The sequence below is a fragment of the Equus przewalskii genome, chromosome 2, assembly GCF_037783145.1.
Source record: "Equus przewalskii isolate Varuska chromosome 2, EquPr2, whole genome shotgun sequence".
Lineage (NCBI taxonomy): Eukaryota > Metazoa > Chordata > Mammalia > Perissodactyla > Equidae > Equus > Equus przewalskii.
Genome location: NC_091832.1, coordinates 39,330,368 through 39,347,757, shown reverse-complemented (window position 1 = coordinate 39,347,757; position 17,390 = coordinate 39,330,368). Strand labels below are relative to the sequence as shown.

The 17,390-nt window shown below is 40.8% G+C and overlaps 1 protein-coding gene across 14 annotated transcripts in view; it reads left to right on the top strand.

Moving 5' to 3' along the window:
- Window positions 1-17,390, top strand: part of VPS13D (vacuolar protein sorting 13 homolog D) — a 244,880-nt gene that overhangs the window by 117,765 nt on the left and 109,725 nt on the right. For all 14 annotated transcript variants that reach the window (XR_011535561.1, XR_011535551.1, XR_011535547.1 and 11 more), the window contains 6 exons: window positions 1,165-1,288; window positions 2,291-2,526; window positions 6,090-6,198; window positions 12,785-12,948; window positions 13,873-13,981; window positions 16,130-16,309. Coding sequence is in view for 10 of the 14 variants with exons in the window: in XM_070603023.1 (XP_070459124.1) it covers window positions 1,165-1,288; window positions 2,291-2,526; window positions 6,090-6,198; window positions 12,785-12,948; window positions 13,873-13,981; window positions 16,130-16,309 (922 nt within the window). In the remaining 4 variants the exon portion in view is untranslated. The remainder of the gene's footprint in view (window positions 1-1,164; window positions 1,289-2,290; window positions 2,527-6,089; window positions 6,199-12,784; window positions 12,949-13,872; window positions 13,982-16,129; window positions 16,310-17,390) is intronic.

The following is a 17,390-nucleotide window of genomic DNA, read 5'->3' as shown; positions in this document are numbered from 1 at the left end:
CTCCTACCTGTGTGGTTGAGCGTTTCACACTGCGTCACATCAGGAGGCCTGTGGTGTCTGTTGGTCCCGTTGTTCACGTTGCTAAATTCAGTCATCACTTGGTTAAGGTGTTGTCCTCCAGGTCTATCTATTCTAAGGTTACTTTTTCTTCTTTGTAAATAAAAGTAGTCCTTTGGGGGGACAATGTAAGACTGTGTATATTCTGTTTCCCAAAATCCTTTCACTCAGTGGTTTGATGGTTCTTACTGAATCAATTATTACATTGGTGGTTGCAAAACGGTAATTTTCTAGTTCTCTCATTTCTTCTGCATTTATTACCTGATATATTTCTGTAAAGAAGAGCTTTCGTTTCTCTCCAGTGATGTATCTTTATATAAATACACACATATAAAAATTATGATTACATACTGGTACCTCCAACCACAGGATTCTTCCTTACCTTCCTCATCCTACAGTGAGAACTCTGATTGTCAATAACATTGATAAATTAGTTTGAACCATATGAAATTGCTTTTTTCTATATCAAAAGTAGTCTAATAACAACAGTTTTATGTAGTTCAACTAATATTTACTCATTTGCTGTGCTGACACTATTACCCAAAACAAACCCACTACGTAAAATTTGTAGATCTTATGGTACAGTTACAGTGTGCTGTTCAGAAGTTGTTTGAATGAATTCTTTTTTACTGTCTGATTATACTGTCAATTTCTACTTTTTTAGTGTGGTCAAAGAAAACACAGTGGTTTTTTTTTTTAGTTTATTAATTTTGTTTCTTCTTGTTTGATGTTATACTTTACTTTTTTTTGGTGAGGAAGAGTGGCACTGAGCTAACATCTGTTACCAATCTTCCCTTTTTTCCCCCGCAAAGCCCCACTATATAGTTATATATCCTAGTTGTAAGTTGTTTTAGTTCTCTATGTGGGATGCTGCCATGGCATCTCTTGATGAGCGGTGTAGGTCCATGCCCAGGATCCGAACTGGCAAACCCTGGGCCACTGAAGCAGAGTGCACGAACTTAACCACTACCCTACTGGGCCAGCCCCTAACACAGTAGTATTAATTGAGGTCCAAGCAATATTGTGATTGTGTGAAGTATGAGAAGAAAGTGAACTGCAATGTGTTTCGTCCATTTTAAGCGCCTCTTATGTTTCTTTTTTCTGCAGAGATACCCTGGGAAAATGCTTCTTCCTACGCGTGGAAATTACTCTCCGAGGAGCTACCTATAGGATCTCATTTAGTGACACGGATCAGTTACCCCCTCCCTTCCGAATTGACAACTTCTCTAAGGTACCAAGTGGAGTTGAGAGCCTGTTTGGCTGTTTCATATACGGGAAGGTGGAGTATATATTGCTCTTAAAATAATGATACATTTTAGACTTGGGTTTAAAAGAAGCTATACAGGGGTCTCTGTAGCTGGACAACCCTAGAAATCCTTACCATTAGGAGATGGTTTCTGCTGGTTATTTATTTATTTTTTTTGGTGAGGAAGATTGTCCCTGAGCTAACATCTGTGCCAGTCTTCCTCTATTTTGTATGTGGGATGCTGCTACAACATGGCTTGATGAGCTGTGCATAGGTCCGCACCTGAGAACCGAGCCCTCAAACCCTGGGCCACTGAAGCTGAGTGTGTGAACCCAACCACTATGCCACCAGGCCGGCCCCCTCTCCTGGTTATTTTGGTTGCTGGGCAGCCTTGTCCAGAAGTGACTTTTCAGCCCACAAAACTTATTTTGACTAGATTATTTGTTTGATGTGGTGCCCTTTGTAGACATTCCATACAAACAGAGAGAGGGAGCAGACTGTCCAATGACAGTGGGAATGCACAGTTCTACTGTTGCTTAGTATTTTTATAAATCTTCCAAATAAGCCAAAATGTAAATCATTAGATTTATTTTAAATTCTGCTTTTGAATAACATCTTAAAATATGTGACTTTCTGTAGCCGAATTCCAAAATTTCCTTTCCTTTCTGGTTCAAAGTGTATCACGGAGGGTGAGGGTAGAACAGATGCCATTGAAAGGATGGAATTGGTTTCCCTAGGTATTTAGCATGGCAAGGCTTCTTAAAGCACTTTTCCCAACAGGCCGTAGCCCATAATGGTGGGCTTTTTGCAATTTGGAAGATGATTAGAAAGGCATTTGAAGAGGCGAGACGATGAACCTCCCTTGTGCTTATAGCATGTAGGGTTTGTTTGGGAAGGATCTGGAATTTAAACCTAGGAAGCAGTGAATCGCTTTCCAGTAACATCACTCTGAACGAAAGTCCTCTCTCCTCTCTGCCATCACTGTAGGTCCCGGTCGTCTTTACTCAGCATGGGGTGGCTGAACCCAGGCTCCGAACTGAAGTGAAGCCCATGACTTCATTGGATTATGCCTGGGACGAACCTACACTGCCACCTTTTATCACTCTGACTGTGAAAGGGGCAGGTTCCTCTGAGATCAGCTGCAACATGAATGATTTCCAGGATAACCGACAGCTTTATTATGAAAATTTCATTTACATTGCTGCTACATATACATTCTCTGGGTAATTCTGGGTTAAATTGCTTTTCTTATAAAGCAGAAGGTTCTAATTATTAACTGGTTTTAAATTTTAAGCATTTCTCAGGAGGCCGAAGGATGAAGGAAGATTCCTTCCATTCTTTACCAAATCCTAGGCTCAAAGTGTATTTTGAGAGGTCTTTAATCTAAACTCTTGTCTACTGGCTGGATTAAAATTTATCCAAAGAGGCAAGACTCTGGTCTTTTTGAGGCTCTCTCCAGTAATCTGTTCTAGGATTTAACAACTGGATAAGGTGTTGTTCTTATAGTATCTTAAATTCCTCTTGCTCAAAGATGGTGTTTTTTTATATATTTTTAAACTTCTTGCTGCTATTTTTCAGTTTGGTTTACCCCTTTCCTCGTTTGAAACTGACTAATCTTCATCATAATTCTTCAGATCACCATTCTGACTCCCCCCTCACTGAGAATACTGATTAAGCAGACACTTAAGGGTATATCTTAATGGTCACCTAAAGCCAAGCAACGTAGCTTAACTTGGCAGTAATTCCAGTTGCCTTAGAATGTAATCCTCACTGTTGTCTGACTGTTGTATTTAGAAACCTCAGGTGAAGAGTAGCCAGCTTATTCTACTTCTGTGTTAGACTGGTATATAGATTTGCACATGGACGTTCAAAACATTGGGGTTTAAAAAGTAGTCATCCCACCAACATGTGAACACAGTTTATTGTTTCTGTGCTGGTTACGGGGCCAATTTTAAGGTTTATCCGTGAAGAAACAGGGAAAATAGCTGAATCTTTAGCATTACAAATGTAAATCGCTTGATGAACTGGATATTTAAAGTCATATTCCTTCCTGAAATGTTCTGAATAACGTTGCTTATGAATGATATTTTTGTATGTGGTTGAGGCCCACAAGGTAAACTCTGGGTGTGTGCGTTCTCTCTCATCTGCCTGCAGTCCGGATTTCTCTGGTAATGAACTGAATGGACATCTTTGCTTAGCGGAGCCGTTCCCTGTTCCTAGTTCTCTTTGTTAATGATTGTGCTGGGATATTTGTCTTGTTAGAATTCAGTCAGTCGTGTTTGTTTCTTTTGAAAGATTATGGTCCTCAACAGAGTGACATGATTAAGGTTTTAGTGCCTGAAAGGCTAGTTCTTAATCTGGTTGCTAATCATGTTTTTCTCTTATGTTCTTATGTTAAATTCCAATACCTACTAAGCTCTTTAACTGAGGAGTCCTGGGGGAGGATTATGAGTTTAATGGGTTGAACAGACGGGAGCAGAGGACGGGAGAAGCTCCTGGGAATCCTGGTGTGCTGAGAGGTTGAACTGTCTTTCGGAATGTATTAGATCCTATTTCTTGCATTTTTGGAGAGAACTAGTGATGGGGAAGAAGACTAGTTTTGTTTTTGTTGTTTTGTATTTTAAATTGAGGTAAAATTCACATAACATAATATTAACCATTTTATTTCATTTTATTTTTTTAAGATTTTTTTAATTTTTTCTATTTTTTATTTTTTCCTTCTTCTCCCTCAAGCCCCCCAGTGCATAGTTGTGTATTTTAGTTGTGGGTCCTTCTAGTTGTGGCATGTGGGACGCCGCCTCAGCATGGCCTGATGAGCTGTGCCATGTTGGCACCCAGGATCTGAACTGGTGAAACCCTGGGCCGCCATAGTGGAGCGTGTGAGCTTAACCACTCGGCCACAGGCCGGCCCCCCATTTTAAAGTGAACAGTTCGGTGGCATTTAGTACATCCATGATGCTGTGCGACTATGTCCGTCTAGTCCCACTAATTTCCATCACCCCAAAAAGGAACTCCAAACCCGTTAAGTACTAACTCCCCACTGCCCTCTTCTCCCAGCCCCTGGCGACTGCCAGTCTGCTTCCTGTCTCTATGGATTTACCTATTCCAGATATTTCCATAAATTGAATCATAGAATATGTGGCTTCTTCCACTTAGCATAATGTTTTCAAGGTTCATCCACATTGTGGCGTGTATCAGTACTTCATTCCTACTCTGGCTGAGTAATATTCCATTGTATGTGATTAAGCACCACATTTTGTTTATCCATTCATCCATCGATGGACATTTGTGTGGTTTCTACCTTTTGGCTATTGTGAACAGTGCTGCTATCCACATTCATGTGTTTGTTTAAGTACTTGTTTTTAATTCTTTTGTTTCTATACCTGGGAATGGAATTGCTGAGTCTATGGTAATTCTATGTTTAACTTTTTAAGGAACTGCTCTACTCTTTTCCTCAGCAGCTAAATCATTTTACATTCCCACAGGTAATGCACAGGGGTTCCAGTTTCTACACATCCTCAGGAACACTTATTTTCTGTTTTGTTTTCTTTTTATTGTAGCCGTCCTACTGGATGTGTAGTGGCATCTCATTGTTTTAATTTGCATTTTTTAAATAACTAATGATGTTGAGGATCTTTTCATGTACTTTTTGGCCATTTGTATATCTTCTTTGGAGAAATGTCTGTTCAAATCCTTCACCTATTTTACTCCATTCTTTTTTCCTTTTCTGCTTTTTCTCCCCAAATCCCCCCAGCACATAGTTGTAATTTTAGTTGTGGGTCCTTCCAGCTGTGGCATGTGGGACGCCGCCCCAATGTGGCCCAATGAGCAGTGCCATGTCCATGCCCAGGATCCCAACCAGCGAAACCCTAGGCTGCTGAGTGGAGGGCTCGAACCCAACCACTCAGCCACGGGGCTGGCTCCCCTTCACCCATTTTTAAATATGAGTTTTTGCCTTTGTATTGTTGAACTTTTGAGAGTTTCTTATATAATATTGATACAAATATCATATCATATATATGGCTTGCAAATATTTTCTCCCATTCTGTGGATTGTCTTTACTTTCTTGATGGTGTCCTTTGAAGAACAAAAGTTTTTAATTTTGTTGAAATCTAATTTATCTCTTTTTTGGGGGGGTCACTTATGCTTTTGGTGTCATGAAAACTAGTTTTTAACTCTGAATTTATCACTCCCTTTTTTGATGATAGAGATTAGTGGAAACAGGAGAATAATCTAAATAAAACCTCATCTAAACACTCTGAAGTGTAGCTCGGCTGCAGCATTCCATAAAGCTTAGGATTCTTAAGCCACAGAGAAACACAACACGATTGAGTTGGAGGAAGGTGATTATGAAGGCTTTGTTTCTTTTCATCCTAAAGGGACTTCTGATTTCTTGCCAAGACTTGGAGATGCAATGATGCTGATCTTCTGCTTTTCAAAGAGTAGAGCAAATTCTCGGACCCTTGGAATGTCTGGCTTAGTGGGGTTTTTTTGTTTGTTTTTCCTCTGAAGATATATAGTCACCTTTTTATGCCTGAATTTTAAGCTACTAAAATTATCAGGAGAGGGGAAATATCAGAGTATGTCCTCTGACAATGACTGTCAGGAAAATACCACAACCTTGGTCTTTCTGCTATTGAGTCAGACTTTTTCTTCTGTGATTTAAAGAAAATTCTCTTCTTTCTAATAGAGGTTTTAGGCATTTGCTTATGAGTACCTGAGTGCATATGTCAGTATACGGCTGTACGTGTATGTGTGTGTCTACACATTATTGTTAACATTCTAGTTTACAGGAGGGGACAGGAAGGCCTGTGGCTTCCAACAAGGCCGTTACCTGTGCGGAGCTCGTCTTGGACGTCTCACCAAAGACACAAAGAGTCATTTTAAAGAAAAAGGTAAGAGTGCTTGGAATTTGGAGACTTTTAGTGCTCGGGTCGTCTAGTGCGAGCTGTCCTCCAGCTGAGGAAATGGAGACCTGGGCTGTACCCACCTGCTCGGGTGGGACCTCGGCAACGTGACCGCTCCAGTCCGTGCCCTTCCCGCTGTCCTGGGACGGCTGCCCCAGGGTTTCCAAGCCCTTCTCGTCTTCAAGGCCTTTTTGGAGAACTTAGTTCTTGAATTTATTTTTTTTCAAATTTGTGATCTGTCATTTTTATTGCTCTATTTTTCTGTTGCAACACTCCTCTAATCTGCTTTTCCCTAAAATGAATGAAAAAATTATCCAACTGAAGTTTTTTTCCCTTTTTATGCTGACGTTCTTTTCAAGTTGGGTTAGGGAAATGTTCATGCTAATAGACCTAGGTACAAACCGTGAGACAGTAAAATTTAGCCAGAAGTATTGTTACGAGTGCCAGGACTGCTAGTAAACAGTTCCGACTTCCAAATGAAAGATGTTTGAGGACACAGGGCTGTGGACGCTCCTCTGAGAGGAGCGAGACCACCAACTGTGATTATTTGAAACACACTCACCTGAGGGGTGTGTTCCTGAAGGTTTCTCATAATGTAAAGGACGTAATCCCAAATAACTCTGATGGAGGATGTCTGCTTACCGCCTCAGCGGCCCTAATGCTGGCAAAGTATGCCTTTTGTCACATAAAGTGCTATCACGTGAGGCAAGAATCGAGCTCATGCGTGATTCATTTGGCTTTAAGGTTATACAACTCTTATCACATTTTTAATTGAGGGGGGAGATTTAAATTACTTCAAATTTTTCACATCAGATGAAACTTTAATACATGTGTTTTTAATTCAGTTTTATATATATATATTTTTAAAGATTTTATTTTTTTTCCTTTTTCTCCCCAAAGCCCCCCGGGAGATAGTTGTATATTCTTCGTTGTGGGTCCTTCTAGTTGTGGCATGTGGGATGCTGCCTCAGCGTGGTTTGATGAGCAGTGCCATGTCCGCGCCCAGGATTCGAACCAACGAAACACCGGGCCGCCTGCAGCGGAGCGCGCGAACTCAACCACTCGGCCACGGGGCCAGCCCCTCAGTTTTATATTTTTTAAGAGCTTTATTGAGATATAGTTCATATACCATACTAATCGCCTATTTGAAATAGACAGTTCAGTGGTTTTTAGCGTATCCACAGATACGTGTAGCCATCACTACACTCGGTTTTAGAGAGTTTATCACCTCAAGAAGAAACCCTGTGTCCTTTAGCTACCACCCACATGAGCCCCTTAGCCCCGAGCCCTAAGGGATCGCTGATGCACATTCTCTCTGTACGCTTCCCTGTGCTGGACTCTCGCATGAGTGGTCTTGTGTGAGTGGCGTCTTTCACTTAGCCCAGTGTTTTTAAGGTTCGTCCCTCTGTCAATCTTAGGATTGATAATACTTCTCCATGTATTTTTATATCGCATCAGTTTAAATTTGCTTAAAATGTTACCACACTCTTTTATATAAGGCTGTGCTTATGTGTGAGATGCATTTTAGAAGTGAAATTTGGGACTGGTGATGACTAAAGAGACCATGAGGCACAGTAATTGAAAGTAAACAATTTTTGGAGCATTTATTGGGAATTTTGAAAAAGAAAATTTTGAAAAGTAATAATTTAAAAACAAAAGAAGGGGGCCAGTCGGGTGGTGCAGTGGTTAAGTGTACACGTTCCGCTTTGGTGGCCCAGGGTTCGCCGGTTCGGATCCCGGGTGCGGACATGGCACCACATGGCAGGCCATGCTGTGGTAGGCATCCCACATATAAAGTAGAGGAAGATGGGCATGGATGTTAGCTCAGGGCCAGTCTTCCTCAGCAAAAAGAGGAGGATTGGCAGCAGTTAGCTCAGGGCTAATCTTCCTCAAAAAAAAAAAGTAAATAAAAAATAAAAAAATAAAAATAAAAACAAAAAAAGCAACTCTGACAGAAGGCAAGCAAATTGAAAAAAGAAATGGAAGAGCCTTCAGAAATGATATTGTTGGATGACATTCAAAGAATTTTCAAGTTGATGAGGATATTAGGGTGTATGAAAACCAACTCAGGAGGAAGATGATTTATCAAGTGGGATATGATCATCAGGTGTGGTCAGCAAAACATGAATAATAAAGATATGTATAGTTCCAAGCGCTAGGTTGACTGTTAAGCAGACAAAAACAGCTATTTTTTATAAAGTAACAAAAAACATGTTAAGTAAGATTTTATAACTTGTACATTTTCACAGTTGTTATTTCACTTGATAAGGATGAAACTGGTAAATAGAAGGTAGATGATCAGTGAGTTGCATTCACATTTAAAACAAAGTTCTGTGAGTTGGCATCAGGAGATGGACTTGTGCTCTTTAACTGGAAACCAAGAATAGAATGTTTGACGTCTTAGGTTTTTGTTTGTTTGGGTTTTTTTCTTTTTATTTTGAAAGAGTCTCAAATTTACAGAAAAGTTGGCAGAAATTCTGTGGAAGTGATGCTGTGATTTTGATTTGTCCTTTTGCCGGTGATGTTGACTTTAGCACCTGAGTAAGTTGGTGCCTGCCACCCTCTCCACTGTGAAGTGAAGCTTCTCTTTTCCTCCGTGTTTAATAAACATTTCGTAGAGAGGTGCTTTGAGACTATGCAAATATCCTGTTCCTCATCAAATTTTCTATGTGTAAATGTATGTATGTATATGTATGTATTAGCTTGGACTTCCATAACAAAATACTATGGGCTGGATGACTTCAACAATGGGAATTTCTTTCTTTTTTCGCATTAGTTTATTTTTTTTAATTAAAAAAATTTTTTTTTTTTTTTGAGGAAGATTAGCCCTGAGCTAACTGCTGCCAATCCTCCTCTTTTTGCTGAGGAAGACTGGCCCTGAGCTAACATCCATGCCCATCTTCTTCCACTTTGTATGTGGGACGCCTACCACAGCATGGCTTTTTGCCAAGCAGTGCCATGTCCGCACCCGGGATCCGTCCTGGCGAACCCCGGGCTGCCGAGAAGCGGAACATGCAAACTTAGCCAACTTAGCCGCTGCGCCCCGGGCCAGCCCCAGGAATTTGTTTCTCACTGTTCTGGAGCTGGGAGATGCACGATCAGGGTGCTGGCTGATTTGACTCCCTAGTAAGGGCCCTCTTCCTGGCTTGTAAACCTCCACCTGCTCACCGTCCTCACATGGCAGAGAGAGAGTGGGGCCAGTGAGGGAGAAAGCAAGCTCTTTGGTGTCTCTTCTTATAAGGACACTAATCCCAATAGGAGAGCCCCACCCTCACTATCTCATCTAAGCATAATTATCTCCCGAAGGCCCCGTTTCCACATACTATCCCGATGTGGGTTAGGTCTTCAGCACAGGAATTGGGGGGCACAGCTCAGTGCACAGCATTATGGATGTCACTGTGGGTTCCTGTGTTATTTGGGGGTTTATCTGTTACTGTCAGTATTGATTTTTATGCTCAATTCTCATATTTGGCCAGTGGGAGCTCCTTTAACCTTCTGTGTCCTTTTGGCATGTGCCCCTCATTCCTGCAGCACTTCCTTACTTTCTGACACAGCAAGTTATTCTGGGCTCATCTCTTACCTTCCCTGCAGCTTTCCTGGAACTTGCCACTTCTTCAAGGAGCCCTAATCCCTTTTATCAGAGAAACTTAAGATTTGTACGCTAGGTGCACTTGTTGCTCTTATGGTGTCGCTGTTTCCAGGCTCTCAGGGGACAGAGCTAGGGATTTTATGTGTACATGACATGTGTGTGCATACATACACGTATGTAATATATAGACATGTATATACATGTACATGCACATGTCATATATGTTTATTTCTATAATGTACGTATTTCTAAGTCTATCTGTATATATTAAAAATCAGCAGTTCACACTATTTCCAATTCTAGTCCAGCATCACAAAGGTCATTCTAATTTTCTCCCTTTTCATATATATGTGACTCCCTTGTCCAGCACTAAGAATATATTTATTAATTTGATCAATTCCCCTGAATGTAACCCGTCTTCTATCACCACAGTTGTGTCCCTGCTCCCCATGTTGACACACCCTGTACCTGGCTTGGGCTGTGATCTCCACCTGCTGAGCAGCTGCCCCTCCAGCCCCCACCCCTCGCAGGAGTGCCCCCTGCACTTCTCTTCCTCTTTGAGAACCCACACTAAGCTGCCCTCCCCAACTTGGTATAGATCGATTGTCAGCCATCTTGGGCTTCAACACCCCACTGTGGGGCTGGGCCACCACAACCCACCCCCAACACACACACACAAAAACACACTCACACACGCACACACGCACACTCTCACACAGCCCCCATGGACTTCTGCCTTCCTCACTCTCATCTAAAGGTCTTAGGACTAAATTGTGAGGGAAGAGGGGCAGGGAACTGGAAGGAGAGTGGTACATCTCAGATTTTTAAGTGGAAATTAAAAATCTTGTATTTGTTACACTGATACAAGAACCCTAAGAGGTAGTTTCCAACTCTGATGAGTCTGTCCATATGGGTAGGCAGTAGAGGAATCCATGTTTGAAAACTTGATTTCACCTGGGCATCTGTGCTTTGGTTCCCAGTCTGGAACATCTGCAGGATGATTGAGATGCTTTTCCATGTGGTTTTGGTACTATGGATGGATATATCCTCTTACTGTGAACAGAGATGTCAGCATGTGGGGACCACAGGTGGAGAAGTTTCTTCTCCCTTTACAGATGCAGGAGGCAGGGGGCAGGCAGTCGAGAGAGCATTGTAGCTTTCTAGGTTTGAGTTCTGGCTTTGTCACTTAAAGATGTATGATATCTGCTATGTCACCATTGTCACTGAGCCTCGTTTTCCTGCTGGTCTCCCAGGTTTGTAAGAAGAGTCACTTAAGATAATGTACATAAAGTGCTATGTAAAAAGTTGTAATCATAGTGACGTAGCAAACATCTATGGAGGCCATACCCTGTGCTGAGCACGTGCTGAGTGCCTTGTATTTGTTACACTGATAGAAGAACCCTAAGAGGTAGCTTCATTTCCCCCCCGACAGATCAGGAAACAAAGGCTCTGAGAGATTTAGTAACTTGTCTCAGGTCACTCAGCTAGTAAATGGTGCAGCTGGGTTTCAAATCCTAGGGTGTGACTCCAGCATCCATATTACTTTGTTAGTTTTTACTTTAAATATAATGCAGAAGCTGTCCTTCCAACTCAGGGGCAGCATGTGGATAAGTGTGCGGTACCCAGAAGTGTCTGAAGAAGCTCCTGCCTGGTGAGAGGGGATGTGGTCCTGACAAGTCGAGCTAAAGTATACTCTCCCATAGAAAGAGTGTTCTAAATGGTTAGGTGTTACTGGAATGGAACTTGAAGGGTTGTGTTAGAAAAGCAGTGTAGCACAGCAGTTAAGCAGGTCGGCTCTGGAATCAGGCAGCAGAGAGTCAAATCTTCACTCTGCCACCTGCTAGTTGTGTGACTACGGGGAAATTTCTTCATCTCACTAAGTCTTAACTTCCTCATCTGTGACAAGAGATAATAATAGTATACACCTCATTCGGTTTTTTTGAGTATTAAGTGAGTTACCACATATAAATCCCATGGGTCAGTGGTGGCACATAGTAAATTCTCAATAAATGTTATTATTTTATTATTATTATTGTTACTTCTTGTATATAATGGATTATATCTACTCTCATGGATTTACCTGCAAGTCCAAATGCTATTTATAAAATATTCCTGAGGAGAAAATATATTTAGAGTTAACAGCAGTCAACTTAGTATACCTTTGAACACAGTCAACTTAATAATTGAATACAATCAACTTGTAAATTGGAAACCATCAATATAGTATGCTTCCGTTATAAACATGGGAGAGGAGAAGCCCTCTGGTAGGTTCTGGTTGTCTGCCAGGAGTGAGGATTGCCGAAGACAAAATACTGCAAATATCACATATAATTCATGTAATTCGTTTAACTGGATCACTCTTTAAGGTGTGGGTGCTGAGAGTCACCATCTGGAACAGCAGTTGTCGTGGCTAGCTAGTGGAAGAGATTAGACTGAACCTCGACTGACTAGCTTGCTCAGAAAATATTAAGTATATGAAAAGAATAAATTTTTTTTTTTTAGGAAGGTCAGCCCTGAGCTAACATCTGCCGGCAATCCTCCTCTTTTTGCTGAGGAAGACTGGCCCTGAGCTAACATCCATGCCCATCTTCCTCTACTTTATATGTGGGACGCCTACCACAGCATGGCTTGCCAAGTGGTGCCATGTCCGCACCCGGGATTCGAACTGGCGAACCCCAGGCTGCCAAAGCGGAACGTGCGCACTTAACCGCTACGCCACCGGGCCGGACCCTGAAAAGAATACATTTTTTAAATTTACATTGTTTGTAATTTTTGATTGTTTGGTTCAGGAATTTAGCATATTTTATCCTAAGTGCATCTAGGGATTGACAACAATGAAAGTTTAAGCATTTATATAATGTGGGAAAATGTCTAAGTGTTGACAGTTCCTACTTGAGAACTCGTTCAGCCCTTGTGTGAGGCTCCTGAAGCCCTTATGTGAAGCTGTGGCTATGCGTGATGGCTCTTTCTGTCTCTGTGCAACAGGAGCCAGGGAAGCGTTCCCAGCTGTGGAGGATGACTGGAACAGGCATGCTGGCCCACGAGGGCTCTTCGGTGCCTCACAACCCCAATAAGCCCCTAGCAGCCCGCTCTGCCGAGGGGTCTGCCATCTTAGATATTGCTGGTCTTGCTGCAGTAACGGACAACAGGTAGTTTTCTAGGCAACTTTTCATTCAAGTTCATTGCTTTCAGATTCAGACTCAGAGGACATCTATACCCGAAAGGGAGAGTTCCATAAATGAAGTAAGAATCTGTATTTTTATATTCATATTTTTCTTCAATAACAGAAACCTGTCACATTCCTGAATATGAATATTTTGGGGCTTCATTTTATTTTTTTAAGTTATTATGGAAATGCCCATGCAGATGTTAAAAAAATTCAAACAATAAGGATACGTTATGAAAGGTGAACGTCTCTCTGACCCAAAGTTTCACCCACCTTCCTCCCTGGAAGTGAACAGTTGCTTATTTTTAATCTTTCTAAGAATTGTGTTAAATCTTTTCAAAGCAGAAATAAATTATTAAGAGAATAATCAAATCTGCTTTTATGACTAACTCCTTGGGTTCAGATGAACCCTTTATCTGTGAATAAATTATTTACCTGTGCCTTAGTTTCTCCATAAAAATCAGTGTATTTGTTTTCAGTTAATACCTTATTTACTTCTAGAATGACTTTAGATGACTTACAGGTTAAAGCCCAATGTAAAATAAAAGAATTTGGAAATAAAACAGCAAAAGAACTATTGAAAAGATTTTAAAATATGTTTAGCAGAAAGCCCTTCTCATACTGCCTCATAACTTGTCATTGTGAGAATGCAAGAACCCATATTATTATATTGTATTATGAATCTTTAAAGTCTTAATAGCACTCTATGTCCCTTTTTTGTTATTTTCATTTTGTTTTATTCTTCTTTATTCGTTGAGATACTTGCTGCCGTAGGATTCAAGCTTACTGCCCAGTAGACTTTAAGGGCAGAGGATGTTGGAAGAAAGAGGAGCAAAACCATGATTCTGATGTTGTCTTCAGGCTGGAAATATTTGCCTCAGAGGACTCACTGCATTTCCCTTTCCAGATATGAGCCACTGATGCTGAGAAAGCCTGATCGCAGGCGAAGCACCACTCAGACGTGGAATTTTCGAGAAGGAAAACTGACATGTGGGTTACATGGACTGGTGGTCCAGGTCAGTCGTTTTTGACATCCCCAGGTACAGCAAGCAGTAGTTAAACCTTCTTTGAAGCAAAGTCTTGATTAGGATATACGTGATACGTTGTTAAATGGGAAAAAATAATTATGGAGCAAATATCTATTATATCATTCCATTTTAGTTAAAGGAAAGTCAAGAAACTTTTATTGTGCATCTGTGTATATTTACCTGGGAAGTGTTCTTGAAGGTGATATATAACAAACGCATTGTGAACCCAGAGGTTCCATCCTCTTTGAGTGATAGAATTCTTTTTTGTTGGCTGGTGTTGATTTTTTCATTTGATGGCAAACTACCTATGTAATTTTCAAAAAAAAGAAAGAAAAATGTTAGCTAAAAGCGTACCACTAAGTTAGATGGATGAGTTTTAGGCCTATAAAGTTAATGTAATAGCTAGGAGTCTTTTGTGAAGTGTCCTGTGAGATGGTGAGTAATCATCCTGGGCTCGACATGCTCTTGATTTTGTTTATTTCTGCATTCTTAGTGGTGCCCAAATAAGCATTTAATCACTGTAGCAAATGTCAGAATGAAGATTACTGGTCACTTTCCTCTGTTGTCTACTCAGCCAGTCTACCCCATAATAAGCAAATACATATTTGGAAAATTACCAAGGGTTTGGATTTTCTGCCCTTCTGGTTTCAGGCCAGGAATGAGACCATGGATCTGAGATGAGTGGGTAGGAAGTTGTCTCAGAGGTTTGGGCGTATAGCAGAACAACACAGGTGATTGTCTGTGCATTTCTGCCTCAGCCTGAGGTTTTACCCAGAAGGTAAAACGCTAGAACATCAGGCCCTGGCTAGGGAATTCTTCCTGTGTCTGTCCTGGTGGGAACCAGTCTGTCCTTCAGTGATGGGAGATTGTTCGCCAGGGCAATGTACAAAACTGTAAGGAGCCTCTGACTGCTATTTGCTGAGATTTATTTTCTTTATCTCTGTTGCCCTGAGCTTTTTTCATCAAAGACAAGCTGCTTACTTATGTGAAGCACACATCTGGAATGGATTTGCGATTTTCAATTAGCAATACAATTCAGACTTCTACAGGCAAAAGAAGGCTTGTAGTAATTGGTGGGTTCTGTGTCTGACCCTAACTTTACTTCTGGTTTGTTTCTAAAGCCCATGTAATTCCGATTCTCTTGGAGCATTTTCCCCTTTGTGGTGTTTGTTGTTCCCTGAATCTATTTAGTCATTTCTCTGCTTGTGAATGACCCCATAATAACAGTAGTGTTCAGCAGAGTAGAATGTGTTTTCGTTAGGGAAATAAGCTTGCTTTAATCTTATTATTCCGAATAAAGTAATTGAAAGCATTAAAACATTTTCCGACACTGCCCTTATAAGGTTGTGTGTGCACTTTCTTTCTAAACTTACAACAGTCATAAAAAGCTTTCTCCGTGTTGAAACCTGCCCTATAAACCCAGCTCAGAGTTTCCTTTTCATTACTCATCACTAAGTATTTAAAAATGAGCAAAGGAGACCTAGACACTCTAGCCGTTGTTTTCTCTAGCCCTGTAGTTGCTCTCTCACAAGCATCATCCTGTAGACTCCAGTTTACTTGGGGCACATAGCAGGAAGGTGCTTTTCTCCAAAGGCCTGAAGAACTAGGCTTAAGGTGACATTCCTAGCTCCCTATTTCGTTTTCCAAGAGACTCTGTCTTTTGCATATTTGAGTTGATTGCCCAGCCATAGGCCTGTTTAGGGAGGTTCTCAACTCTAGAATTTTCTTCTTATTGGAAGGCTGAGTGGTAGTAATAATTACCTTATTTTCAGATTGTTTCAGATTTTTAAGCAAACTTTAATGAGAATACTGAGACAAACAGGACTTTGGGTACTTTTTTTTAAAGCTTATTTTATTAGCTAGAAGTTATTACTAAACCAATATATTCTATTCATGGAATTATCTTACTCATGATTCCCTAAATTCATATAGCATAATTTCCATCTTCCCCAAGTAAGCCTACTGTTTTTCATCATCTCTAAAGGTGAAAAAATAGTAAATACTCTGCTGTGCATTGACCATGACCCTTCAAAAGAGAATTTAAATTTGGTGACTTGTTTCAAATGACATGTTAGATTGTCAAAGTCAGTGCATTTGCTTTTGCCTTTTCTTACACGTCTTTACTCTGTCCTTCAGGCCAAAGGAGGGCTTTCTGGTCTGTTTGATGGAGCTGAAGTTGTTCTTGGTCCCGACACTTCCATGGAGCTTTTGGGGCCAGTTCCACCCGAACAACAATTTATTAACCAAAAGATGAGGCCTGGTTCTGGAATGTTATCCATCCGAGTCATCCCAGATGGACCAACTAGAGCACTCCAGGTGATAATTTATAGAAGAACTGACGTGACTCTCAGTGTAGCCCCGCCTCCTGCAGTGGTCAGTCATTCAACAAATATTTATTGAAATAATTGTGCTGGACATTAGGATATGGTGTCCTCACTCATAGAACGAGGGATAAGACCCACCTCACAAAGTCATTATAAGAATTAAAGTGTGAGTAAAATATAAGATGATATAAAAAATAAAATATTAGAATTAAAGAATATAACACCCAGAGTAGTACATATTATTGTTATCAATGTTGTCATTATATTAATGTATTAATTTAAATAATTGACATATTAATAACATTCACACCAAAAAGATACATGAGGTCCCTAATCAGACAATTAAAATGTTGTGTTATAAAAGTGGGATAGACTCTGTTATGGGGAGTATACAGAAAGGATTGGTATTCTTGGATTTGGAGACTGGAGGGGCTTCCTAAGAGAAGTAATGTTTAAAGAGATCTCAAGGTTAACCGAAAGGAGTTAGCCAATTAGAGAGGGAAGGGCAGAGGCACTGCGCGCTCATCATGGGAGTGCTCACTTACCAGTTATTTACTGAGCACCATTGGAGCCAGGCATCGTTCCACGTACTGAGCGTATACCAGTGAACAAACAGATAAAATTGCCTGCCTCCTTGGAGCTTACGTTCTAGTGGGGTAGACAAACAAGAAGCAATAATTTACATAAATAAATTGTATGGTATTTGGGAAGTTGATAAGTGAAGGCCGGAGATAAAAGAGAATGACCCACTGACACATAGAATGTGTTAAGAAATAAGAGTGGAGACAGAAGCAGGGGCCAGATCATTAAAAGCCTGATACTTGCTGAAATTTTGTGGGTTTTGTACAGCAACAAGTAGTCAGGAAATGACATGATCAGAAATTTATTTTAGATCGCTCGCTCTGGCTGCAACGTGGGGAACTGAAGTGAAAGGAGACTGGAGATACAGGAAGGCCCTTTAGGACGCCCCTGCAGTCGTCTAGATGAGGTCATGGTGGCCTGGTTTAGAGTAAACGGCCCTGGGCGGGCTGGACGGGTTTGGAGAGAAATGAACAGAAATGAAAGCTCATTTA